Source organism: Heterodontus francisci, chromosome 40 (assembly GCF_036365525.1).
Source record: "Heterodontus francisci isolate sHetFra1 chromosome 40, sHetFra1.hap1, whole genome shotgun sequence".
NCBI lineage: Eukaryota > Metazoa > Chordata > Chondrichthyes > Heterodontiformes > Heterodontidae > Heterodontus > Heterodontus francisci.
Window position 1 is genome coordinate 10,490,485 of NC_090410.1, and position 26,644 is coordinate 10,517,128.

General features: G+C 44.4%; 1 protein-coding gene across 5 annotated transcripts in view; it reads right to left on the bottom strand.

Annotated features, from left to right (window-relative positions):
- rab4b (RAB4B, member RAS oncogene family) overlaps nt 1–26,644 on the bottom strand; it is a 91,486-nt gene that overhangs the window by 45,167 nt on the left and 19,675 nt on the right. For 3 of the 5 annotated variants that reach the window (XM_068019031.1, XM_068019030.1, XM_068019032.1), the window contains exons 2-8: nt 25,078–25,158; nt 23,761–23,875; nt 21,395–21,457; nt 17,183–17,337; nt 15,771–15,866; nt 13,284–13,444; nt 1,264–12,050 (exon numbers count right to left, since the gene is read on the bottom strand). In XM_068019031.1, coding sequence (XP_067875132.1) covers nt 13,329–13,444; nt 15,771–15,866; nt 17,183–17,337; nt 21,395–21,457; nt 23,761–23,875; nt 25,078–25,158 — 626 coding nt within the window. In that variant the 3' untranslated portion in view covers nt 1,264–12,050; nt 13,284–13,328. Of the gene's footprint in view, nt 1–1,263; nt 12,051–13,283; nt 13,445–15,770; nt 15,867–17,182; nt 17,338–21,394; nt 21,458–23,760; nt 23,876–25,077; nt 25,159–26,644 lie in introns of those variants that run through there. The other 2 variants (XR_010969806.1, XR_010969807.1) reach the window with 2 other exon arrangements.

The window sequence follows — 26,644 nt, forward strand, 5'->3', positions numbered from 1 at the left end:
TATCTTGCTACAATTTGCAAGGCCTTGGTGAGACCATATCTTGAGCAGTGTGTGCAGTTTTGGTCTCATCTGAGGAAGGATGTTCTTGATATGGAGGGAGTGCAGCAAATGTTCACCAGACTGATTCCTGGGATGGCAGGACTGATGTATGAAGAGAGATTGGGTCGATTAGGCTTATATTTGCTAGAGTTTAGAAGAATGAGAGGGGATCTCATAGAAACCTACAAAATTCTAACAGGACTGGACAGACTAGATGCAGGAAGGATGTTCCCGATGGCAGGGGAGTTCAGGACCAGGGGTCACAGTCTAAAGATAAGGGGTAAGCCATTGAGGACTAAGATGAGGAGGGATTTCTTCACCCAGAGTGGTGCATCTGTGGAATTCTCTACCACGGAAAGCAGTTGAGGCCAAATCATTAAACTCAAGAGTTAGATATAGTTCTTAGGGCTAAAGGGATCAAGGGATACAGGGAGAAAGCAGGAACAGGTTACTGAGTTTGGCTGATCAGCCATGATCACATTGAATGGCTGTGCAGGCTCTAAGGGTCTACTCCTGCTCCTATTTTTCAATGTTTCTATGAGAGAGTCAGAAGCTCATCTCAGTTTCAAATATGACACCAAAGTTGTGAACGGTCTGGTTCAGCATCAGATATTTGTATGGGGGAGGAATAGAGTCGGTAGCTAGGGAAAGGAGGTTGTAGTGGGCACCAGAAAGGATGGTATCGGAGCAGTTGAGGCAAATAGCATAGATGCATTTAAGGGGATGCTAGATGAGATCAATAGATTTTTGGACTCCAAGGGAATCAGGTGAGAAAATGGAGTTGAGGGTGTAGACCAACCACAATCTTATTGAATGTTCTTAAGCCCATGAGGGAGAAAGGAATTGCAGGATCAGCTGATAAGGTGAGATAGAGAGGGTTGGGACAAGGCTCGTTTCCAGCACAAATGCCTGTAGACTCCATGCAACTCATATGAAAGGTTTACATAAATGTTCATAAAAACAGGGAATAAGATTGCATTGGAGCAAATTGAAGGAGCTTACTGCCTCAAATTGGAACTCAAACAGGAATGTTGGGATACAATTCCAAAGGCACCAGCATCCCTGTTACACCAAGGTGGCCAATCCTCCAAATAGGAGGAGTGTGAACTGAGAGAGTCAGCAGCATATTGAACCATGTGAGGCATCGCCAGAGCTAAACCCAATCATGTCATCACCTACCATCCCCACACAAACGGCACAAAAGACCAGAGAAAGGACGCAATGTAAGGAGTTCATTGTTATGTTTTAATGAAATCAATGACTTTGTTACAGGAGTCTGGTACATCTCGGGCAACGTGCTGTTAGAAACAAGTCGCAAATTATGTATGAATGCATGTATAAGCAAAAATAAAACTGAAAAACAATTTAACACAAGGAATTATTGCAAATTTGCTCTTTTCCCCAAATCACAGTAGTGCTGTTCATAAGGTTTTAGAGTGCAGTCTGTACATAAACACTCTGCACACTATCCACTGAGAGAGGCACAGAACATACTGAATTATATTGAAGGCCATGTTACCCGAAGAGGCTACTGCAATTTGCTTCCACTGTTATTCAAGATTCGCAGATTAACAGAAGCACGTTTTGAGCTACCCGTGATTTCAATGAAAGTTTCCAAGGCCCATCCTCCTACTTCAATAAATTATGCTAATGGCAAGGAAGAGATTTAGCACAAAATAAGATGAGGATTTAAAAAAAAAGTTTGCAAGTACGACATGCTCAAATCGTATTACAAGCGTCTTCAAGTGAACTCGCGTAGCTTATGCTGGAAAGAAGGGGAATGATGTGTGAAGCTTACTGATTTTCCGTTTACATGACAACCACACAAAAGGCTGGTGCTCAGCCCCACAACACCTGCCAGTTTGTTGCATTCACTGCCCACACCCCCTGCCAGGATAGGGTTTCTAACCCTCCAGGATTGCCCTGGAGCCTCCCAGTATTGAAGATTAATCTTGAGTACACTGCTGTGGGCAAACCTGGGAGGAAAATTCATAGGGGCAAAAACAAAATATGGTGTGCTTGTTTTTTTTTGGGATTACTTTTTGTTTTAGTTATAAAAAATTGGAGAGAGTTTATTGGGGCATTTGGAGGGAGGTCATGAGATGAAACCTCCAAGAATATGCCCAAATAGAGCTCTAAACCCTATTGCAGGTTAAGTTGCCACCCGACCCTTGGGGGTACTGCTGATGGGAAGAGAAGGGTGCACCTCCCACTGACAATACTCCCTCGAGGTGCGAGTGGGTTTTTCTGCACTGTGCAGAGAATTCACTAACTGTGGGAAGTTTTGCAGATAGAAGCTTATTGGCGACCTTTGCCGGGAAATCTTGAAAGCATGCGCAACGGTTCCAGCATTCCCATCATTGTGCCAAATCCCTACTACAGTAAAAACAGGGAGAACTGTCAGCAAGACTAGCTGCCATGTACTGCAGATCTGGAGAAAAGGCACATGTGCCAAAAGTGTGGCAGGCTTCTTCCCTTGTCCAGTGACAGACCCGAAGGAGAACATGACCCAGATCTCCAGGAGGGGCCATCAGGTAAGGCGTCTTCTGGTCTGGTGAAAGTAGAGCCTGTTAGGTGCATTGTTGCACTTACACTCCGAAAGTCAGAACTGTGACCATGTCAAGTACCGAGTCCCTGGTTAGATTCACAAATTTTTAGATAATTATTTTCTTGGGTAGGGGTGGGGGTGGGGAGGGGGAGTAATGCTGAACTTCATGTCATCAGAGGGGAATCGTTCCATCATTCAGAAACACACAAACCCAGGTCTTCACCTGAATGGGATTCCAAAGGGCACAAAAAGCTTGTTACAATCATCAGATATGACTATAGATAGGGGAGTGGGGAGGAGACTGTGTGCCCCCCAATTTTATTCGCTGCCCCTGTCCAATAATGAAGTACATTTTCTCAGGTGTGGTTTGATGGGCACCAAGCAGGTTCCAGCACCTCACCCCCGCGAGAATCCAGATAACAAGCACTGGCAGCTTGTTTGGTCAAGGCGGCCCTCGTAGCCATGCCACATCTTTGCCCTCTCCCCATTGCACATGCACTTTCCAACAGGACAGTAATCAGGTAGAGGGCAGGGGCTCATCATCTCAATGGCAATTTAACACAAACAAACCAAGGGGAGTAGAGGAGCACCGATAATCTTGAGTGTTACAGAAAGGAGAGATGTACTTCTTCAGGACACTGATGTCATTTTAGAACACAAGGGCAGCCTTGCACAACACTGGTAAATGGTGCTTTTGTACTTTAAACAAAAGGCAGAGGCCCAAACATTACAAATACAACAGGTATTTTGGTACCAGTGAGCGTGAGAGAGACATGGGGCCCAGCATTCCTATGCAATGGCAGAGGAATCAAACTCCACAAGTCTTGGGGCTCTAGAACTGAGTATCACATGAAACATGATATGGAGTTGGGGGAATGCAAACTGATAACCAATCCTTTGGGGCAGTGGCAGAGTTGAGCTGATTGTACAGTGTATATGACTGCACTGCAAAGCGTTTAAAGCAGTTCTTTCAGTGGCAGTCATGCAAGGTGAAGACAATACTACTGGCATCCTCACTCCTCAGTTGCATGGAGGTGTTCCCAGCAAGCATTCCCTTCCAAACTGCATGCTCTAAATGTGGTCAGTGAGTAATTTGCTACTATACAATCTGGGGTCTCCAAGGAGAATTCTAAGGGTCTTTGATGTTATCAGATTGCAAAAGGCTAATAGCATCGAAGAGAGGGGTTCAGCAACTCCTGTCGCAAAACTCAGCAAAGTGTCAGCAGCAGTAATGGTTCCAATTATTCTGGACACTCCTCTTGCCCATATGGAACACGCTCAGATTTAAGCTGAGGTCTGAACTCGGTGAGAAAGGCGCAAAGTACTCAGAAGCCTGATTCTTCCCTTCATTCCAGCTGATTTTTAAGCACAAAAATTTGCACTCAGTTCTCCAACCTCCAGTAACTACAATGAACAAGGCAGCAATGAGGGAAAGTGGGGCAAACAAGGCAGCAATGAGGGAAAGTGGGGCAAGCAAGCAGCTTCATTGAGTGTACGGTCTGCAGTTGATTGATCTGCCTGGAAACAGCAGCATTTTAAAAATTGTCTCTCCTCTCTCTCCATTCTCAGAAATGCCGCACTCTGCTACAGCATAGTCTGTGCCAAAGTGTTGTGCCAGGCTTGTTTAGAACCCACTGTCGGGGCATTGCCACACAGAACAGTGCAACACAGGGCTATGTCAGTGGTTGAAATTAAAAGCTCACCCATGTGGACAATCACACCAGAGTGGGCAGTTCCTACAAGAAACTTTGTTGGGCTATTTCTGTGGCTTTCATTTGCTGTCCTGGAAGCTATTCTCTCTCTCTCTCCCTGCTCCCCCCACCAACCCGACTCCACCCTCCCCAAGTCTTGCTGCCCAAGGAGGTTTAGAGGCACGCAGGTCTGCTATGGGAAACGGGATACAAGGAGCCGCTTGGCTGCAAAGTGCGGCTGTGCTCCAAATGCAGGCCAAGCAGGACTCAGCACAATATGCACAATTACCAATTACAGTGGGACAAGGTTAGAGTGTGTTAGAACCCTTGGATGCTGCTGGCTCACATCTGATTCCTGGTCACGGGAAGGGACAGAGAAAGGGGGGCCCAGTCAAGTCAGTTACAAACGCTACAGTAACAGTGGCAAGGAGGGGAAGCAACAAGCACCAAGGCTCACGTCTGGGGAAGATGAGGAGCTAGTCCTACCCCTACCCCAAATGAAGAATGCTGCAACATAGAAGACACAAAGGCATCCAGAATTACACAACGCAGGGAAGTTACAACATCCGTTCGTCATATTGAGCAACAATGCTGACAAGTGTTAAAACTGTCAGCAAAACAACAGTCTTCAATGCTCCAATACTCAAGATTTGTAGCTCAATTAGCTTTGGATTTCACATCCGTTCCTTTGAATGGGCGCAGACACTTGAGGTGCAGTTTAAGGATGGTTATAATCACAGCAAAACTTACAACATATATACGAATAAATAACTGACAAAAACAGCATAAAACACGAGACAAAATCAAAAACCTAACCTATTTACATCAGAGTATAGACTAAGCTCCATATATACATACTGGCCATCAGCATCCCAACAACCATCTCATCCATTTTTAAAAATGCTGCAATATGGGAGTTCGATGGGAATTCTGCAAGTGCCGCAGCTATAGGCGCTGTTTGTGACTGCAACGAATTTCATTTAGCGAAATAGAATTGGGTCTATGAGTCCCATTTTCTGGAGTTTAATTGTAAGTAAAGGCCATTGTGACACAAAGGAGGACACTGGTGATGGGCACCAGGGGAAGTGGGTGCCAGTTTGAGCAATCGCAATTCTGGATCCTGTGGGGTGACTGGAAAAAATTCCTTCTTGTGCTTCAAAGGAAATGCAACCACAGTTTTGAGAGGTCTCCCCTCCTTCTGTACCGAAGGCTTCTGCTGTCTCACCAAAGCTGCCACTCATCATGCGTGAAGAGAGCATCAGCAGGCTATTTGGCTACAAGGGGCATCATGGCTCAGTCCGGTCCCTTTTTTAAAAAAAATAAAGCTCACATCCCCACACTTAGTGCCAAAGCCAATTCTAACATCCTGCCCTGTCCGAGACACGATAACACAACAAGACTTGAGATCAAATCTGCTCTGTATCATTGCCAAACCAATACGGAACCACATTCACTCACTCAACCACCTCGTCAAATTGTATGCCAAATAAACAGAAACGTGACTGCCTGATCAAAGGGGTAATGTGACCTCAGGAAGAAGTATTGGCAAAACGTTTGGATTGGAGAACCGACAGGCCACTGCAATACTTTGGTCTGGCCAAATATGACTCAAGAATGCTTTCTGATGAAATGCTTGTTCATGCATTGTGCAACGGGTGTACGCAACACTCTAGTCCCAAGAGGGAACCGCCAACGTGGCCACCTGCGGGATGAGAGGGGATCAGCAAGCAGCAGAATTCTGTAAGAACAGGAAACCTTTACAGGACCAGAGACAATATAACACAGCAAGCTGTGCAGTTAGTGATGTGCCTCAGGGAACTGGTGCGAACCACCTTAGTGCAAACAAATCCCCCACTCCCTAGATGGCGCAGACAGGATTATAAGAAACACAGCTTGGGCTCTCCCCGGTTTTCCAGTGTCGAACCCCACTCTACCCCAGCCTTTCTTCCCCAGCAAGGAATCTCAATATCTCCACAGGTTATACCACAATACTGGGACAAAATCTTCCAGCTGCTCTGCACTGGTAGATGGGATAAATCAGGTCTGCATAGATAGCCCACCATAAGAGGTGCTCATCGCTTCAAACGTCTAGTCCCAAATGCAACAAACTGTTAAATCTCCTGATGATTTGCCAGGGCTCTGCCCATCAGCAAAACGAGTAATCCAGTGACACGCTACAGATGCAGTGCAAAAATAACTGGTCCAGTCCAGTGGGCCAGTATGCAGTTCTATACACAATAGAAATCAGTTGGAGAGTGACTAATGATGGTCTCAGCATCTTTGACAAAATGAATGAACTAGACATTGGGTAAGCTCACTTTTCAAAAAGTGCTCAATCTCCTCCCCACAACCCCAAGATGTGGACATTCTCTGCAGCTGGCAAGGCCAAGGTACAGGGATATTTAACTCAGCGATATTCTTGATATTCCTGTACTACCGCATCCTGCAAAAACTGAGTACAAACCTGGGGTAAAACGGTACCAATTATTCAGAGAAGAAAAAAAGGATGCTAGAATTTTTAGCAAAAGCTGTACAAATTGTACGTTTGTTTGATACAATTCAAAGTCTTAAAAAAGGTGCATTAGGATAGAGAATTCCTCTTACAAAACTGATCATACAGTCAAATAAATGAATCAGAGGGGTGCATAGTGTTCCAAGCGAGTGTTTCTTGGGAAACTCAGACTGTATCTGTTTTTCTCCTGAGCAACCAAAGACTCCATTTGATCAGACCTTCCCCCCCGCCACCCCCCTCCCATGAGGGACACATTCGGAAAGTGACTTTAAGAGATCAGCTGTATTTGAATTGAAGATCAATGAGCGTGTGGAAGTTAACATGCAGATAGGTGAGAACAGAAAAAGAGAATGCGCAGCATTTTTGGTTGTGGCAGATATACTGAATGCTGCTTAAAGGGGTTGGGGTCCGAATAGTTAGTGGAAGCAGCATTGTGTTAGAGACCTAGCCTCAGGTACTAAATATAAACAGGTTAATGCATGACTGAAGATACAAGGAAAGAATTTCACGTTGAGGGCTGCACTCATTTGCTAGTATCTCATGGTAAGAATTCAGGGCCTGTGTATTTAAATCAACCCACTAATAGGCTTTTACTGGACTGCATGCTCAGCTGATACAGATCCTAGAGAAAGGGATGTGGGCCCAGATGTGGAGTGTTGCCGACTCGGTACTTACCATTAAATGGAAAAATTTCAAACCATCAATGTTTGCTGCCTGCACAACTGAGGAGAGAATAGCCAAAAGTCTTAACTGGTTGGCAGACAATCTGGTGAGCTGTCAGAAAGCCTCCTCACAGTTACAGCAATAGAATAATAAACTCTGCCGAACGGCAGCTTAGGAATCGACTCCCAAGAAAAACTGAAAGCCTGTAGCTGAGACAAATGCCAAGCATCTACTCGCAACAAATTCTATAGCAGCGTGGCCAACTTTTTGGTGACTGCCACCATCCCAGTGTCTTGCTTGATGGCCAATCTCTGAAAAACTGCAGCATCAAAAGTGAGGGAAAGGGGGGCTGTGCCTGTCATTCTTACATGGTAAGCCGCTGCTTTCAATCGTTCTTACTGTGAACCATTGCTTCAGGGCAAGATACTTCCTCACTGTTAGAGGAAAAACAAAACTACAGTAATGCTATTTATGCTAAATAATGCCCTTTCTGTAAGGAAGCTGGTACAAAATTCCTTTGCTTTCTGTTGCAGGACAGCAAGAGGAGAGGGAGCAATAAACGAATGTTGCACAGCAACCCAGTCAGACAACACCAGCACTGAAGGCCAAGATACACATGGAAAAATAGGTCAAAGAGCATGACAGAAAGCCACATCATGAGTCCCGCTCTGAGGTGCCAGATGGCATGGCACATCTGAGAGCTGGGCATCTCGCGGGCAATGTGTCAACCGATCCTGTAACATATTCTAGGTCAAGCGACATCATAAAACACCAGTACGGAACTGTGTGGTTTAATCATTATCCCAACCCCAGGTGTGTTTTTAGCATGGAGTGCACTCTCAAATTTTAAACTATATACATTATCCTAACTTCTACCTTCCTTCTAGGAGGTTTATCCTTGGAGTATCTACCACTGATGGAAATATTTCCTTACTGGTCCATTATAAATGCTAACTTTTGTTGTGCGGTTTGACAGGGAAGGGGTTCACATTATAAGCTAATACCAATTGAGTCAAAGTTAAAGTGGGGAGGCACAGGGTTTTACTGAGGAAGTAATATCCTCTTTTACAGCAATAATGCTTTTAATAAAATACACTATAAAGTGTGAGGGGGGAGAATTAGGCTCATTGCTTAGTAATGTCCTCACCAGCCAGCAACACACAAACCTTCCAGTATGGATAACAGGCTTTAACCCTCTAATTACCAAATTTCCTTCCTCAGATGCAACACGACGCCAAACCAATGAGTTCTACTCCAAGGGAATTTGCAACAGTGCAATGGACAGAGTTAAGAGTTTTGCAGCAAGTGATGGTGTGATAGATATCTATCCTTTATTTTCCTCTTTCACTGTAGAAAACATAGTTGGCCGTTAATCATCCAAGTTTGGCCAAAGCACGTATGGCAGGGGTGGCTTGGGATTGAGCTCGGTCGGGAGAGAGTCAAGCTTGGTTGAGTCCAACTCAGGCTGGTCCAGTTGAGTCCGGCTCAGGTCAATTGGAGCTCGGTGGGATCTGGCTGAGCAGAGCTCAGCTGCATCGAGTCAGGACGAGATGAGCTGGTCAGGGTTGGTGAGAACTCAGTCAGGTCGAGCAGAGGTCAGTTAAGTTTGGTTGGATTAGGTTGAAGTCTTTTTATAAAAATATACATAATGTAAAACTGTGTTAAAGCTGTAAAACACTTTTGTGTTTTACCATATGGTCCAATAGTATATAATATGTAGAGTAGTAGCACAGCTCTAAGACTTTGGCATATTTTATGGTAACCTCTCTACTTTCGGCTTGCATTAGCTCAAACTTGATAAAATGAGCCACCTTGGACATTTGAAAACTGCTCTACTGGGAAAGCATTAGCAACAGATTAAATGATGAGACAAGACTGCATTTGAAAAGTACCAAACAGTTTAACTGTCGAGGTTCCCTACTTGTGAAGGAATAAATTTTCTACACAGTTCTGTTTAGCAACAGTTTTATTACTCCAGGGTTAGAAACAAACAAGGGACACTAGGCTAAGGAGAACTTAGACAGACTGGTGAGAGCACTTCGCTCCAGCCTCTCCAGACAATGAAAACTCTTTTTGTTGTAAAGTTCCAGAGCCAAAGGCCACTCTCTGGTACTGCAGCAAGTGATCACCATTCTTCCTGTGCGCGCCAGGGCAGTGAATATCATTAGGTAATTCAACCTTGGGGGTTGGGTCAGGGTGGGGAAGGTTCCTATCACAGCTGAGCTCAATTCTGTCCAAACCTGTTCATAAACAGAGCACACATCAGATAATGATCAGGTGCAGCAACGCCAGCTCTGCTTAGTGACACCAAACCAAATACAGTGCCTCCTGCTCAAACTGAGATCCGCTAACACAGCATGTTCCTGTTCTGCCTGATTGAAAAGCCCAATGAATTTACCTACTGGAAATGTTAGCATATTAAAAGCTGCGACCTGCTGTTAGCTGCGACCTGCTGTTAGCTGCTACCTCAGAACCCTGCAGCCCTCATTTATCAAGCTCTATGGCAGAGCACACCCCTCACAGTAAAATGGCTTGCTAAATGCAGGCCGGAAGATTCAGAGGGGGCGACATTTTGTTGGCAGATGCACTGGGCTGTATACATAACTCAGCAGAAAAGAATCCACTTGGTTAAGGGATGCATTTGGTGGGTGCCATGGGGTGGGGGGTGGGTGGAAGGAGTGGTGGTAATATAACATATGACCACTGCAAGAAAGCAGTATCTGTTCCAAAACTTCCTTTAAAACAGGAGTCTGTGCTCAGTCCGGAGACAGGAATATTATTTGAGAAACAGTTCGACTTGTATTTTCCAAGACTACAAGGAAATTAAAATGAAGTCAATTCTTTGTTCCTCACGCAATGAGGTTGGTGAGGGGGGTTTAGGAAGGCACAAGGTACAAATCTGAAGATAATGCCAGACCTGCTAGTTTGTACAGCCTGAAGCAGCTGCTATGTTCAAGGTGGACGGAAACAAAACCTTTCTTCCCAACAACTTTCAGCTTAATCACTCAGTAACAGCTGATCCAGCAAGAGCGACTCTCGCACTTAGATTTATTCAGCCAGTGGAGTTTTTGGCTCAGGGTACTTGGTTGAATGTTCCAAGATGCAATGACATAGTAAAGATCTACAAACTTTATAAGTAGTTGCATGGTGTTGGGTGGCGACCTCCTTTTAAACACACTAAATATTTACACTGGGTCACCAATGCGTTTGATCAGTAAAGGTTTCCCAGGAGGGAACGAGAGGGCATGGAGGAGATTCACCCTCAATAGCCCAGATGGCAATGAATGGAGGTGGGGTTTACACCCTGGCACCACAACACAATAGGAACTGGACTGGCAACCAACTCCTTCTATGTTCAGTTTTTGATCAAGGTCAGGACAGGAAGGCAGTCAAACCCATTCTGCTGTGAGGTATTGGGGCCGGTTGGGGTGAAGACGGGCCACCTTAAGACTCCATTGCCATAGCCCCCTGACTAACATCTGCCTCCAAATATGAAATTTGGAAGCACTTTTTTTTTTCCATACAAAGGGCAGTGGAAACCTGGAAAAGTCTCCTCAAAAGGCTGTATAGGTGCTGGGTCAATTGAAATCTAAGACCAAGTTTGATAGATTTTTGTTGGGCAAGGGTATCGAGGGGTATGGAGCAAAGGCGATTTAGTGGATTTATGGTACAGGTCAGCCACGATCTAACTAAATTGTGATACAGGCGCAGAAGGGAATATGCCTGTTCCTATATTTACATGAGTGGGTGCTGACTGAAGCTGCTTATGGGGCACAGAGCAGAAGGGTAATAGAGCACGGCACAAACTAAGGCAATGTCATAAGATAAGCAGTAAAACTCATTACAGAGAAAATGCATAACCGTTGGAGTAACGGTGCAAGAAAGATATCAGGAGACAAGCAAGGCAGTTTGAAGTTGGGCAAGGAATATCGTAGAATAGGAGGCAATGACTAGCAAAACCGGTAAGCAAAATATGAGCAAATGGAGACCAGTCACTCAGTGCAAAAATGAAGTGTTGACCAACACTGAAGATGGGATTGAGACCAACTGAAGATGTTCTCAATTGTAAGAAAGTTAAATAAAAACGTTACATTGAGCCACTGGCACTAAAGCACAAGTTGTCTGTTATATGGGAAAGGAGGGTTCTATATACATTGGCCACTTTGGACAATAAATATACTCAAAATGGCGGTGGTGAATAAAGTCTATTGCACGGAGTCGGCCAATACAGTATGAGTTAAATATCACTTCACCGAAATAAAAATTAAACAGCCCAATGGGAGAGAATGAACCATTTCACACATCCGCTCGTGTGCACTTTCAATTTTTGTTTTTAAAAAGCGATTATTTTTCCTCTTTGCACCCTGTGGAGTTATGTGGCTAGGAAGGCCAACCAAAAGGGATACAGTTGTATAAAACATTGGAATTGTAAGGATTGCTCACTAAACAGGCAGATGACACACAGTATACTGTACAGGTGGGATCTCTGGGTCATTAGACCTCAAGGCAAGGCACCAACACCTGGAAAAAAATCAGCCAAGGCCAGTGCTTCACCTTCTGGTCCTAAGGTTTCCGTCAAACTGATCGACTTGTAGCACTGTTGGAGAAGAAAAACAGCAGTCAGATATATCGTCATGTAAATAAGAACTTCCTTTCCATAAGTCTTTCACGACCCCAGGATGTCTCAAAGTGTTTTACAGCTTATGAAGTACTTTTGAAATGTAGCCACTGGTATAATGTCAGACAGTCAAACACCTTTAATATCCTAAAAGAAAAATCTGAAACAAACTATAAGGTACTTCTAGCCTTAAAGAGAACAAAGCAAACTGTGACAGTGCAGTTTGAATAGTTTGCATTAACTTCACCTGAATGCAAGGATATGTTACTGCCATTAATCACACTGAGCTCTGCCAGTGGCCCATTGAGTAAATGTACCTTCTGGTGTCCTGCTGTCCCAAGGCAGGTACGGCACAGGGTTAGATACAGAGTAAAGCTCCCTCTACACTGTCCACGAATGTGCCTCAGACAACTTCAGAACAAGCCACCTGTTATTTAACCTTTATTTCAGCAGTGCTAGTTAATTCTTACTCTACTGGCAGACTCACTGCAATAGACTTTATTTCACCACCATTTGAATAAACTGATATTTTCCCCCTATCAGCTTCTCGGAGATTGGCAATTCGCACCATAACAGCGGTTTTGTGCTTTTGGTCCACACACAGGAACTTCCCCAAGTGTACTTCACACAAGATCGTTTATTAGCGGGTTGAAAAGACCATCATCCCATGAATCTGAACAGGATTTAAATCCAGGTCTCTGAGGAAGTGTCAAAGTACAGGAGGAGGCCATTCAACCACGAGTCTGTTCCGCCATGCAATTAGCTCATGGCTGATCTGCATCTCTACTCACCCACTTTAGTTCCATACCTCCCAATATCCTTGCCTAACAAAAATCTATCAATCTCAGTTTAAAAATTTTAAATTGACCCCCAGCCTCAACAGTTTTTTGGAGGAACAGTGTTCAGATTTCACTAGCCTTTGTGTTGCAAGTGCTTCCTGACATCATTACTAAACAGCCTAGTTTTAATTTTAAGGTTATGCCCTCCTGGTCTGGACTCGCACCAGAGGAAATAGTTTCTTTCTATCTACTAACTCACGATAAACCCTTCAATTAGGAAAGTTCTTAATCATCTATACTCAAGGGTACACATGCTTAGTCTGTGCAATTTGTCCTCATAATTTAACCCAATAAGCCCACTAGTGGCCAGTCCCACTCTCATTGCGTCTCCTCACACTGAGGATGACCTCTCCTGAATACATAGCGACTTTACCTTCTTTTTCTTGAGCTCTGCAGCATCAAGTCCCTGCCGCTGTGCCTAGCAGTTGCACTGTTGTTTGTTTTGTGTCTGCATGCCCCTTGGCTGCCGTAGTTGACGTAACGAGGCATCGCCGTATTGGATTCCTGAGCCCATGCGCTCAGGGTCTAGCTCACCTGCAAGTTTGTAAAAAGAAAAAATATCTGTTTCATCTGCAACCTTCCCCATTAGACAGCTGGGGTGTTCACTGCACACACAACATGGCCAAGAGCCCATTAGGCTCCAGCACAAATGAATGGGGTAACTTGGTCTAAATTCTCCTACCCGCCAGCACACTCTGTGCAAAGAAAGACGAGAAGAATGGTCACTTAGTGAGGTGAGGCTGCACTTTTAGGACAGGAGAGGGTGAACGGGTGGGAGTTGCAGAGCAGAATAAATTTCTTGACCCACTTGCAATGCTTTTGAAACTCAGCAAATCTCACCAGTGAGCAACGGATCCATAGGAATAATCATCTCGGCAAACCCATCATCCGAAGAAGGGTCACTGACCCGAAACGTTAACTCTGCTTCTCTTTTCACAGATGCTGCCAGACCTGCTGAGTGGTTCCAGCATTTCTTGTTTTTATTCCATCATTACTACCTCACTATCCTGAGAACTGCATAGAACCCATAGGGCTCCTAATCCCGTCAATTTAAAAAACTGAGTCCGCTTGCTTTACCATGTAATTAACAACCCGGAAATATAGTACATTGAAAAACCAGGCAAGCCCGCCACTTTGCTGGTGGGCTAACTGCAGAAAATATAATTAAAAGACTTGCATTTATACCACATCTTCTCACCTCTCCGAAACACATGATCAACAACTTCTATTTATGTAGCACCATTAATGTAGTAAAATGTTCCAAAGCACTCCATAGGAATGTTATCAAACAAAATCTGACACCGAGCCACATAAGATGATATTAGGGGAGGTGAACAAAGGCTTAGTCACAGGTAGGTTTTAAGGAATATCTTAAAACAGATGGGGTGGAGAGTCAGAAAGGTTTAGGGAAGGAATTTCAGGGCTGAAGGCACTGCCACCAATGGGGATGAAGGAAATCAAGAATGTACCAGAGGCCAGAATTAGAGGAGTGAGGCCATGGAGGGATTATAACAAGGATGGGAATTTTAAATTTGAGGCTGGACTGGGAGCCAATGCAGGTCAGTCAGCACAAGGGTGAACAGGAGTTTTAAGAGTTAAGATACGGGCAACAGTTTTGAATGAGCTCAAGTTTATGAAGGTTGGAAGATGGAAGACCAGCCAGGAAAGCAAATATTGCGGCATTGAAATCTCAGTGTTTCTAACAAATTATTTTGAATTTGTGGTTTTTGGTAAATATGGCAGTTTTGGTCTCCCTACCTAGGGAAAGATAAACTTGCCATAGAGCGAGTGCAATGAAGGTTCACCAAACTAATTCCTGGGATGGAGGGACTGTCACATAAGGAAACATTAAATAGACTGGGCCTTTATTCTCTGGAGTTTAGAAGAATGAGAGGTGATCTCATTCAAACATACAAAATTCTTACAGGGCTCGAAAGGGTAGATGCAGGAAGGATGTTTCCCCGATTGGGGAGTCCAGAACCAGTGAACAGTCTCAGAATAAAGGGGGTAGGCCATTTAGTGCTGAGATGAGGAGGAATTTCTTTGAACAGAGGGTGGTGAATCTTTGGAATTCTCTGCCCCAGAGGGCTGTGGAGGCTCAGTCGTTGAGTACGTTCAAGTCTGAGATCACTAGATTTCTACATATTAAAAATATCAAGGAATAAATGGGTAGTGCAGAAAAATGGTGAAGTAGATCAGCCACGATCTCATTGAATGGCGGAGCAGGCTTGAAGGGCCTGCTCCAATTTCTTGTGTTATGTTCTTATGGCAGCCATTTTCTGATCAAAATCACACAATGAGATTCATGGCCAGTTAATGCATTTTATTTTTGGCTTGAGAGAGGAATGATACAGTGAGAACTCCCTACTCCGCTTTGAAAGAGTGCATGGAATCTTTAACAGTCACCTGAGCAGGCAGACTTGGTTTAAAGACTCAGTCAAAAAAAAAGTGTGTCCCTTTTTTTTAAAATTGAGAATTCAGCTGGAGAGAAGAAACTGAAACCTCTTGTTACACAACATCCGGATCAATCGGGAGTGACGGGGGAACATGGGGGGTCAGTTAAGTTACAAATAAACAAACTGTTTTTGGTCACTATCCACTGCCAGCATACACTGCAATATCATGTGACACTTTACTGTGATGCCTGCCATGGTTGAATATCATGTCAACACTTGACATCTGGGCTAACACGAATGACCACTTTTGGGTAACGGAGGACCATCAGTGCTCTTGGAACTGCTCATCAGCAAAGCCAGGAAAGGAGCTGGGTGGAGGGGGTGGTGGTGGAAAGAAGAGGTACCTCTGATTTAGCAGCAGGTGGAAAGCGAGCAAGCAGCGTGCAATAATTATTTTACTTTACCTGATTCAATTTTATTTAAAATGGTCCTGGCACACTTCAGAAATGCTTCTTCCACATTTTCTCCAGTCAGCGCACTGGTCTCCAGAAACATCAGCTCTGTGCCAGAAAAACCAAAAGACCTCGTGAGACCCTCAAAAAACCTACACAGTCACACACTTGCACCAGAGACTGTGTGCGCGCATCTGATACCATCGCGGCCCAGAGGAGTCGCAATGCGCAGACAAGGAAACCAGTCACACGTACACTTCCACCCCCATCCCCGCTACTGATCTCAGCCACATGACTGCTGGGGTTTATAGGTGCTTCTGCACAGGGCAATAAGAGTTCACTTCTTGCCCCTTATGTGTCTCCTGGCGCTGGCTTGCACAAGACTGATGAGTGCCTGGTTGCCAGCCTCTGCTCTCAGCCAAGAATCTTGCAGCACAGAAGGAAGTCATCCAGCCCATTGTACCTGTGCTGGCTCTTTGAAGGAGCTTTCCAATTAGCTCCACTCGCCTGCCTTTTCCCTATAGCCACATGTATTAATCCTTTTCGCATCTATATTCAATTCTCTTTTGAAGGGCATTATTGAATCTGCTTCCCAACCATGTCAGGCAGTGCATTCCAGACAGTGCATGGTCCTGGGATTTGGGGAGGGAAAAAACAAATCAGGGTTGGTGGGCAGGTGCAGTACAGAGCCTGAGAGACCAGAAAGTCACAGGTTCAATATCATATGGAGTTAGCTGATCCTAACTGGGGTACCACAATCGATGTCTGTATTCCTGGATTTATAAAGAGTAAAAACACAAACACAGGCAGGGCTCAGACTTCCAATCATCGGATTGGCTGCTTCAGTCAGGTGTTTATTTCCTAATCATGAATTTTCCAGCACAGAGCTATATAGACCAGGAAGCTCCCACACCCCATTCCTGGTCTGTGCTGATCTGCACAGAGATGCTGCAATGGCTTTTGTTTGGGAATGGGCGTAAAAATATCCTTCAGGGTTACTAACCTGGGTCACCATTCAATGACAAATGCCGGAAAGTTGACTTTTGTGGACACTGAGCAAGGATAGGAACAGGTTTGGCTGTGATGCCTCCCATGGTTAAATAGCCTGCTGCTGTACCATGTTCAATTCAATTAGTTTGGCCCTTTGGGTGCGAGCAGAGGACTGCCAGCATTGTGGAACCGCGCCCAATCATGAGCTGGTATCTTCAGGAGGAGCAGCGAATACTGCGGGGGGTGGGTGGGGGCGGGCAGGGAAACTAAATTTGATTCTTACAAAAGCCATTCCCCTCTCGGTACAGGTTCCTTCAGTTGGCAGGTCTTAGCTGAGCCAGACTGTTAAGGCCACCAATTGCCCAATACAGGTTAATAAAGATCTCCTCAGATTAGCAAATTTCAGGTTGGCTGGGTAATAATTGAACCGTTACCATTTTCTTGTGCAAAGCGTGATGCCTCCAGGAACGTGACCTCTCGATCAGCATCCAGGTCCTTCTTGTTCCCGCAGAGAATAATGACAATATTGGGACTGGCAAGCGTCCGGGCATCCGTCAGCCAGTTTGTGAGTGCGTTGTAGGTCTCACGGCTTCACAGGACAAGAAAACAAAGGACGCGTTACATTTATTTTTGTTGGGTAAGGCTAATAAGGGTTCCGGAATCAAGGCAGGTAGATGGAGTTAAGATACAGATCAACCATGATCTAACTGAACGGCAGAATGGGCTCGGTGACTGAATGGTCCACTCTTGCCCGTATGTTTATTCTATTATACCACAGATCTCCTGGAAACAGATTCCCTGATGTGAAGATTCCTTCATTTCTCTTCTCACACAGTGAAAAGTTGCTTTAGGGGAATCATATTGGTTAACTTTAGTAGTTCAGAGAGGTCAATGCAGCCGTGAAGCCAATTAACCCACCTTGCTCACGCTTCCAACGACACCCCTCATTAAAACACTCAACTTATTTCCACAGCTTATGCTGTCATTACCCTATCAGGAAGTCTGTTCCACATATAGTTCAGTGTCTGAAGTGTTTCTTGACATCCGATAAGAACTTGGCTTTTACCAGTTTCCCATCCCTGCATTTGTGGTTTAATTTAGAAATAATACTCCAGCTTTATCTTTCCTATTCTGTTTAGTGACTTGTGAATTTCTATGAAGTCCTTGTCCATTAGGCCAATTTCCAGGTTGAAGCACCTGAGGGTTTCTAGCCTTTATCTCATACTTCATTATGCCAACACAATAAATCAGCCCCCTGAATCTTTTCAGCACTGAATCCAAGGCCTGGATAGTTTCAGAATGCCTTGGTGACTAAAATTAAGCTGTTCCTGTGCTGTACTGTTCTTTGACTCCAGGTAAGGCATGATCAGAATTCTCTACAGTCTCAGTATGAATGCCTCAGACTTGTAATCTCGAAGTATTTTAGAATGTTTTATTACCTTGACGGTGCTACACAGAAACGGGTTAATGTAGTACAACTCGAATGGCAACTTGACTGATGAAAATCAAAGAAAAGCCAGTTCAACAGGAAACATGACAGTCTAAAGACGACTGGAGAAAATGAAGGGACAGAAGATATTTTGGGAGGGGCCACATTTGTTAATTTGACTGAAAGAATGAAGTATATTTGCCCAAGATTTACCATGATATAGACAGAAATAGCTGTATTTACTCAAGTCAGACAGCATCAGTTGACCATCAAAATGTTAACTGCTTTCCTCTCTACAGAGATTGCCCGACTTGTTCAGCATTTCCAGCAATTCTGTTTGCAATTCAGATTTCCAGCATCCGCAGTATTTTGGCCATTCAAATTCTGCTTTAGTACACAAGTTAAACACTTCCTTCACATACGTGAAGGCATCAACAAGCAGGAATGAGTTCAGTGACATTGTCAGGCTGTCACTAGGATTGCAGTGTAATGGAGCATGTGCGAATTTTTTTAGGCAATGCGGAGCTTACCAGCGAAAACCACCTAAAAGTACAATTACAGATTACCTCCTCCCAACCCAGAGTGACTGAAGCAGAACTCAATCATGTATTAGAGGAAAATTTACGCACTTAATCAGACAGAATAACGTGGTTTAAAGACTGGCACCAGGGAGCTGAGTCATAGGTTCTTTAACTTGGCGTCTAGTAGCAAAACATGATTCAGACGCTCTCCAGTTTCTAAGAGAAGAGGAGGATGTTTGATATGCATCAGCCAGGATACAGTTGGTGTTAAAGGGACAGAAATAATTAAGCATTGATTCTTTAAAGAACAATGAGTGAAAACTCAGCCACTGCCCCTCAGGCATTAAGGATAATTGCTAAGGACAAACAAGTGCCTGAAAGGGCACAGTTCATTCTTTATCTGCTTAAATGTTAGAAATGGTTAATACATTTAAGCGCTTGATTATTAAGAAATAATGAATCTACAGAGCAATCTTGCCTTTGGAACTGCAAGAACTTCAAGAACAGAGGAGATTTACAAGAATGTTGCCATGGGCTTTCATTTTTCTGACCCCTAGGACAAAATACAGAGAGTCACTGCATTTAAGGCAGATCTTGTCTGACTCAATGACCACACACACGTGCCCTTCCAGCAGGAGTTAATGGACAGTGAGCAACAGCAGGAACCCTGACATGATTTGCCTCTTCTGAACTTAATACTGCTGCTGCCCTAGATAAGATCATCTGGATAACTACAGACCGGGGTGTGGGGGGTTGAGCCTGGGGCTCGGCGGGAGGAAGCCTATGGTAACTTCTGCCAGTAAAATCACACTGCAGCTCATCAGTGGACTGATTCAAGAGAAAGAAACAACATTCCTTTCACTTTTAGACATTCTCTCTGAGCACCAAGGGCAGGGAGGTTGCCAGCTGAATTGCAGGCCCTAAGCTGTCCTTCAGTTTATATTGGTACTTCAAGAAACCTCCCTTATGAACCTTTATTTCAAACAAATTACAGCACAGAGATCGATCATTTGGCCCAACTGGTCCATGCCAGTGATAATGCTCCACACGAGCCTCCTCCCACCCTACTTCATCCCACTGAATCAGCATATCCTATTCCTTTCCCCCTCATGTTTATCTAGCTGCCTCTTAAAGACACCTACATTATTCGCATCAATTACTTCATGTGGTAGAAAGTTCCACATTTTAATCACTCTCTGGCTAAAGAACTTTCTCATGAATTCCTTATTGGAATTATTAGTGACTTTCTTATATTTATGACCAGAATAAAGTACTGTAGATGCTGGAAATCTGAAGTAAAAACAGAAAATGCTAAGATCTGGGGCGAGAGGCACAGAGTTAACATTTCAGATCGATGACCCTTCATCGGAACTGCTTTAAGTTTCACTGAATTTTCCAGTTCAGGGCAAGAACAGGAAACCACAATGATGCAGTCATCAATGTACTGGAAAAACAGGTGAGGGAAGGCACCTGAGTAGGACTAGAACAAAGAATTTTCTACATATCCCACAAAAAGGCAGGCATAGCTAGGACCCATATGGGCTACCATAGCAACAGCTTTTATTTAGAAGTAGTGAGGGACGTTAAAGGAAAAGTTGTTTAATGAGGGAACAAGTTCAGAAAGGCAGAGGAAGGTCTTGATGGATGGAGACAGTTGGACCTCAATTCAAGGAAGGAGCAGGGAGCCCTCAGACCGTTCAGTACTGATGAAAGGTCGTCAACCTGAAAAGCTAACAGTTTTTCTCTCCACAGCTGCTGCAGGATCTGTCACTTATTTCCAGCATTTTGTTTTCATTTTATATTTATGACCCCTTGTTTTGGATTTCCCAACAATAAGTTGTATTCAAAACATGTGTTTAACATAGTAAAACACCCCAAGGCACTTCATAGGAGCTTCAACAAACACAATTTCAGAACCACAGAAGCAGATATTAGGACAGGTGACCAAAAAGCTTGGTTAAAAAGGGTAGGTTTTAAGCAGCCTCTTAGAGGAGGAGAAGGGAAGTTGCTTAGTGAGGGAATTCCAGAGTTTAGGGCCCAGACAGCTAAAGGCACGGCTGCTAATGGCAGAGCAATTAAAATCAGGAATGCGCAACAGGACAGGCAGAAATATCTTCTCTACATCTACCGCATCAAACCCCTTCATAATTTTAAAGACCTCTATTAGGTCACCTCTCAGCTTTCTCTTTCCTAGAGAAAAGAGCACCAGCCTCTACTGATGGTTCAGTTAGTAACTGCAATGCCCAGAATAACATTGGGCCATATAAACAGGAAGATTTCAGTTTCAATCTTTACTCTGCGCAGGTGCTGTAGCTGGCCTCAGTAGAAGTCTAGCTGATTTTGCACCCCACCACCCCAGGATTCTCACTCCACAAAAATATCCAGTCATTCTTGCTGAGAAGTTCACTGGCAGGATGTCAGGTGAGGTCAGAGTTGACCTTAGCTGTGACGTCCTCCGTGGAGAAACACTAGTGACACTCACCATCTTATAGAACGGCCAGTTTGGTAGGCCGCTCCAGAACCCACACCAATGGATGTGCAAGAGTAGGGACAGGGGAAAAAAAACTATTCTACTTATTCGCATTTGCCTACACATCATAAAATCTGGCATACGCATCACTGCCACGTTTAAGTAAAAAGCCAAAGTTGCTTCATCCCTAAATATGCAATTTACAGCAGAACACAAGTGAACAAACCTTGTGATGTCGTATACCAAAAGTGCACCTGCTGCTCCCCTGTAGTAACTCCTCGTTACTGATCTGAAAGAGACAAGACAGAGACATTAGCCAATGCACCCCAATGACTCCGTCAGTAAAACACTGTGTGGTACTGAGCCATACAGAGAAGATTCCAGAGTTGATCCCAGGTCTGTAAAAGACTCTAAGACTAATGCTGAGTTAGATAATCGTAGCCGGAGCAGCAATAAGGGCACCATAATTGGCCTGTGTTAGGGAGGATAGAATCCTACCACCCAGTGCTCTCCACACAGTATCAGAAGGAATGGAATTAGCTTAACTGTAATCAAATAGCCCACTGACCGTGTAGGTTCGTACTTGAAAAATAGCCACTTCAACAATGTACCAGAGGATGATCGGAACTCAGGGATCCATACACCAGCAAGTAGCCACTGTATTTAGATTAGGAGGGATACAGAAAAAACACATTAGTAACTGTCAGTAATTCCAGTCTGTGTTTTGGTAGGGAGGAAATTTATGTAGAACTACCTAGGTCTAAATTGGTATCAATCATTAACAGTGGCCTCTAGCACTAGGTGTGTGAATTCAGATGCTTGTTGTTTAGCACTGCATCTGAGATTCTTCCATGTAACATGCCTGCTGTCATGCTCCTCTCCGCTCCTGGACGTCAAACATTTAGGACAACTCTGAAGGCTGGCGAGACTCCCAGGGGAAAGAAACTCGTGTCATCTTATTCTAGCAACCCAGAGCTTTTCTGAAGAATTGGAGCAAATCAGCCGTCCTGTCAGTCACTAAATCCATCAACTGCATTCAGAGAAGCAAGGGAAATGTATGTAGGTAAATAGTGCTTACACTGGGCAAGAAGTGCAACCAGGAAGATGCCAGAGCTGAATTTATTTGATTCTGTCCATTTATCCCTCTTCAAGACACTGACGTATGCTGGGGCATCCTTAATTGACTGTCTGGTACCTTACCCTATTCTGAATGTGATAGCCATTCCAGTGGATTATTCCAATATTGGTGGGGTGGGGTAGCAGCACACCCAAACCCAATCTGCCCTCTTCATACATCTACAAATGCAGAGTCTCCAGAAAGGGTCAGCAGATCACCATGAGGAACAGAAATGGTGCCTATCTGACTTTTCCATCATTTACCAAGTGTAGCAAACCTACTGCTAATCAGCTTAGACCAGACCTGACCAAGAATCGAACCTGGGGCACTCCTGATCTCTCTGGTTTGCCAGGCCTCAATGCCGTGCCTCTCAACACAAGTGGAGAGCACAGGCTTGAGATGTGTTAAAATTGTTTCACTGGGCTGAGTGAAAAAAACAGGCTCTGGTCTCCTGACCTTATGGTTGGTAAAGACATCTTGTAATAGTAACAGAGCAGAAGCTCCCAGATAAAATTCCGTGTCTGTGCTGAGTCCCTCAGCAAGCTTCAGCAAAGAAAATTAGGAAGTGGTTATAATGTTAAACTGGGTACGGGAGCGAAGTCAATGTGTCCTAAACTATTATAAATGGAATGAGGAAACAGCGACGCACAAGTCAAAGATGGCAACATGAGTGAATGAGGCCATAAAAACACGCAGATGGAAGATTTGGTTTTGTATCTGGAGGCATAGAATACAAAAGCAAATGCTGAATTTGTGCAAGCCCTTAGTTAGGCCACAGATGCAGTACAGTGGACAATTTTGGTCACTTCATCATAGCAAGAATGTACAAGAAATGGCAAAAGGTGCAGCACAGGTTCACTAGGATGTTACCAGGGATCAGGAGTTACAGCTATGAAGACAAACTTAAGTTAGGGCTTTTTTTTTTAACTAGAGTGAATAAGGTCAATGGGTGGCCTGATAAAGGTCTTCAAATTGATGATGCTAGAGTGTTTCAACTGGTCAGAGGAAGGGCACAAAAAGAATTGAACAAGAGTCTAGAAAAATCTTGTGTGTTTAGAACGTGGAACACATACTGATGGCGAATTAGGTACTTTAAAAACAGCAATATTAAAAGGTATGGGGAGCGAAAAGCGGGATTAGATGCGGTAACTTGCAGAAAATTACCTGCACAGAACTGATGGGTCAAACAGCTGACTTCTAAGCATGATTTTATATGCTTGAGGGAGATACTGAGGCCCACAGGGCGAGGGAGCTGAACCATAGTTGGAGACAGCAATCAACCTAGGATGATTCACCTCCCTCATCCTGCTGCAGACAGCACTCGCGACAGGATCAGCGATCAGATTAAGATCAGAAGCAGACAGACCAAAAAGGATTAGGCGGGATTTTTATGTTGCGATCCCTATTTAATTGACAAGTGATACCATTCTTTACTGTGGCAACCACAGAAATAGAGAACAAGCTATGTGGCTCACCTGAAACGTTCCTGTCCCGCTGTGTCCCAGATCTGTAGTTTAACTGTCTTGCCTCCGACATTAACTACCTTTGATCCAAACTCGACGCCGATCGTGTGATTAGAATCCTGTTTGACTGGAGAGAGTGTTTTGAGATGGTAACCAAAGGAATTCATAAAAGCAAAGAGAAAAGGTATAAACTACGACACTCCCACCAACCACTTATTAGCAATGCTGGATACTGAAAATGTTTTTGAAAATGAACCTGGATACCAGCCTGTATTGAGTTAGCATATCTGGGCTAGGTCACAAAACTGCTAAAATTTGCTCAGTGAACTAGGCTTAGGCTAGGAAAAGTGACTGGGGGGGGTGTGTAGAGAGAACACAAATCAGCCATGGTTTCTGTTCACTGTGCCATTCTGGAAAGTGCACTTATGGGCTTTGCACAAATTGGGCAATGCCCTCCCAATACCTCTCAGAGTACACACGTGTAATGGCCACTTAAATGAGCTACTGAAGGGTGGGGTGGGGGCATGTGCAAAATGGTGTGCCAGCCAGCAAGAGATCGGTGCTTTCTGAAGGGAAAATCTGCTGAGTGAGATTAGTTTTCTCTGATAGGTATGCTGGTATGAGAATGACATTCCATGCAGGAACTGGGCACACGAGTGATTAAATGTGTGAGGTGAGCAAGCCTGGGCCTTTGGAGTCCGACGGGACTTTCAGTTAGAAGAGTCCAGTGTTGCACTGCTCGAACACCAGAAGAAACCCTGAACTGCACTGTGCTCAAATGTATTGCTTTATGGGTTAGCAGTTGCAGGTTTACACTAGTAATTCACCATCAGAAATTTCTCTCAAACACAGAACTTCAAGAATCACAGTGGCTTACAGAACAGCAAGAGGCCATTCAGCCCATCATGTCTGTGCCAGTTTTTGGACCATACTAAGTTAGCGAGTCTCAGGCAGAATGTTAGAATCAGCCTCAGTCCCCAAGGTTAGGAAAAATGGGTTTGGCTGTAGTTGTGATGCAAAGCCCCCCCCACCCACCACCCCAACCCCTCAGCACAGGCAAAGAATAATTACTTGCAGCAAGAGGCAGCAGCTGTAAGGGCAGAAAACTGTGGAACAGGAAATCTCACAAAGTTGCTGCAAATGGTTGCATTGCACAGTGCAAAAATAGAGAATGAGCCTTTTTGCAAAATACATTCCAATCACCTAATGTAGCAGAGACCTTCCAGGGAAAGCCCCGTCGTGGTGGTAACAAAACAACTGCCCAGCATTTGTATCTGCACTTCTCTAAATTATATCGACTCGGTGACAAAAGAAAGTGACTAGACTTACATTTGTTTTCAATAAACTGATGGAGGAGACATGATTTCCCTGTTCCCGCACTGCCGATTACCAGGAACTTGAACAGGAAATCTGAGAGGGGAAGACAAACAGAATTAATTCAGTATCAATACTTTGACAGGTAGATTAAAACTGGTGAGTGGTCTTAACGTTATAATGATATTGCACCTATAGGTGGCACAGTGAGCGTGAAGTTGTGCTACTTAACATTGTGACTGTCAATCAGATGAACTCGAGCTCTGTTAATTCTAACTGCAGTATTTAATATTTGACAGAAAATGTCACTGTCGCAAATTTCCAGGCAACAGCAGACCTCTTGCTCAAGGGAAGTGTGAGCAAATTTATGTGCTCACTTTGGGGCCTACAAAATCACATTGTCTTGCGTGCTTCCCCCCCCCCAGCGACTACTATTTTGCTGAGTAGTACGATCGTGCCTGAGGCCTGTTCTGCTTGCTGGCCCCCTCTGTTTAATTGCAGTATTACCACTGGGGTGCTGCTTCTTTAGCCCCCAGCCTTTGTTAAATGGTTGCCCCAAATGCTGGCTTCTGACCAGCACCTGGTTGGTATTTCAGTCCTGTGACCCTGCTGCCTCATTGCCAGAAGCCGTGCGGTGGTTGTTTACCTATCTTCACACTCTTCCCTGGAGAGTAGCCTGAAGTAGTGGAAGGATCCGCAGGCTGATTAATAGTCTGACAGGCCGTGATGGGAATGCTCCCTCCATGGCCGTACCATCTTAATACCAACGATAATATACTTAGTGCTATACAATAGATTCCCACAACCCATAGTGAAAGCAGAGGCCACCCACACTCACCAGATGAGTAACCCACTGGGCGGCAAACCACAATTCAGAGACAGGCCTCTGGTCTCCACCCAGTGTCATGTTACAGTTGTATAAGACTTTGGTTCGGCCACATTTGGAATACTGCGTGCAGTTCTGGTCGCCACATTACCAAAAGGATGTAGATGCTTTGGCGAGGGTGCAGAGGAGGTTCACCAGGATGTTGCCTGGTATGGAGGGCGCTAGCTATGAAGAGAGGTTGAGTAGATTAGGATTATTTTCATTAGAAAGACGGAGGTTGAGGGGGGACCTGATTGAGGTGTACAAAATCATGAGAGGTATAGACAGGGTGGATAGCAAGAAGCTTTTTCCCCCAGAGTGGGGGATTCAATTACTAGGGGTCACGAGTTCAAAGTGAGGGGGGAAAAGTTTATGGGGGGATATGCGTGGAAAGTTCTTTACGCAGAGGGTGGTGGGTGCCTGGAACACGTTGCCAGCGGAGGTGGTAGACGCGGGCATGATAGCGTCTTTTAAGATGTATCTAGACAGATACATGAATGGGCAGGAAGCAAAGAGATACAGACCCTTAGAAAATAGGCGACATGTTTAGATAGAGGATCTGGATCGGCGCAGGCTTGGAGGGCCGAAGGGCCTGTTCCTGTGCTGTAATTTTCTTTGTTCTTTGTTCAGTGGGACTGTCTGGAGCGAGGTGCAAACCCTGAACCCTCTAAATCAGCACAGAAATGCCACTAGTGAGTCAAAGACTCAATCCCTGTG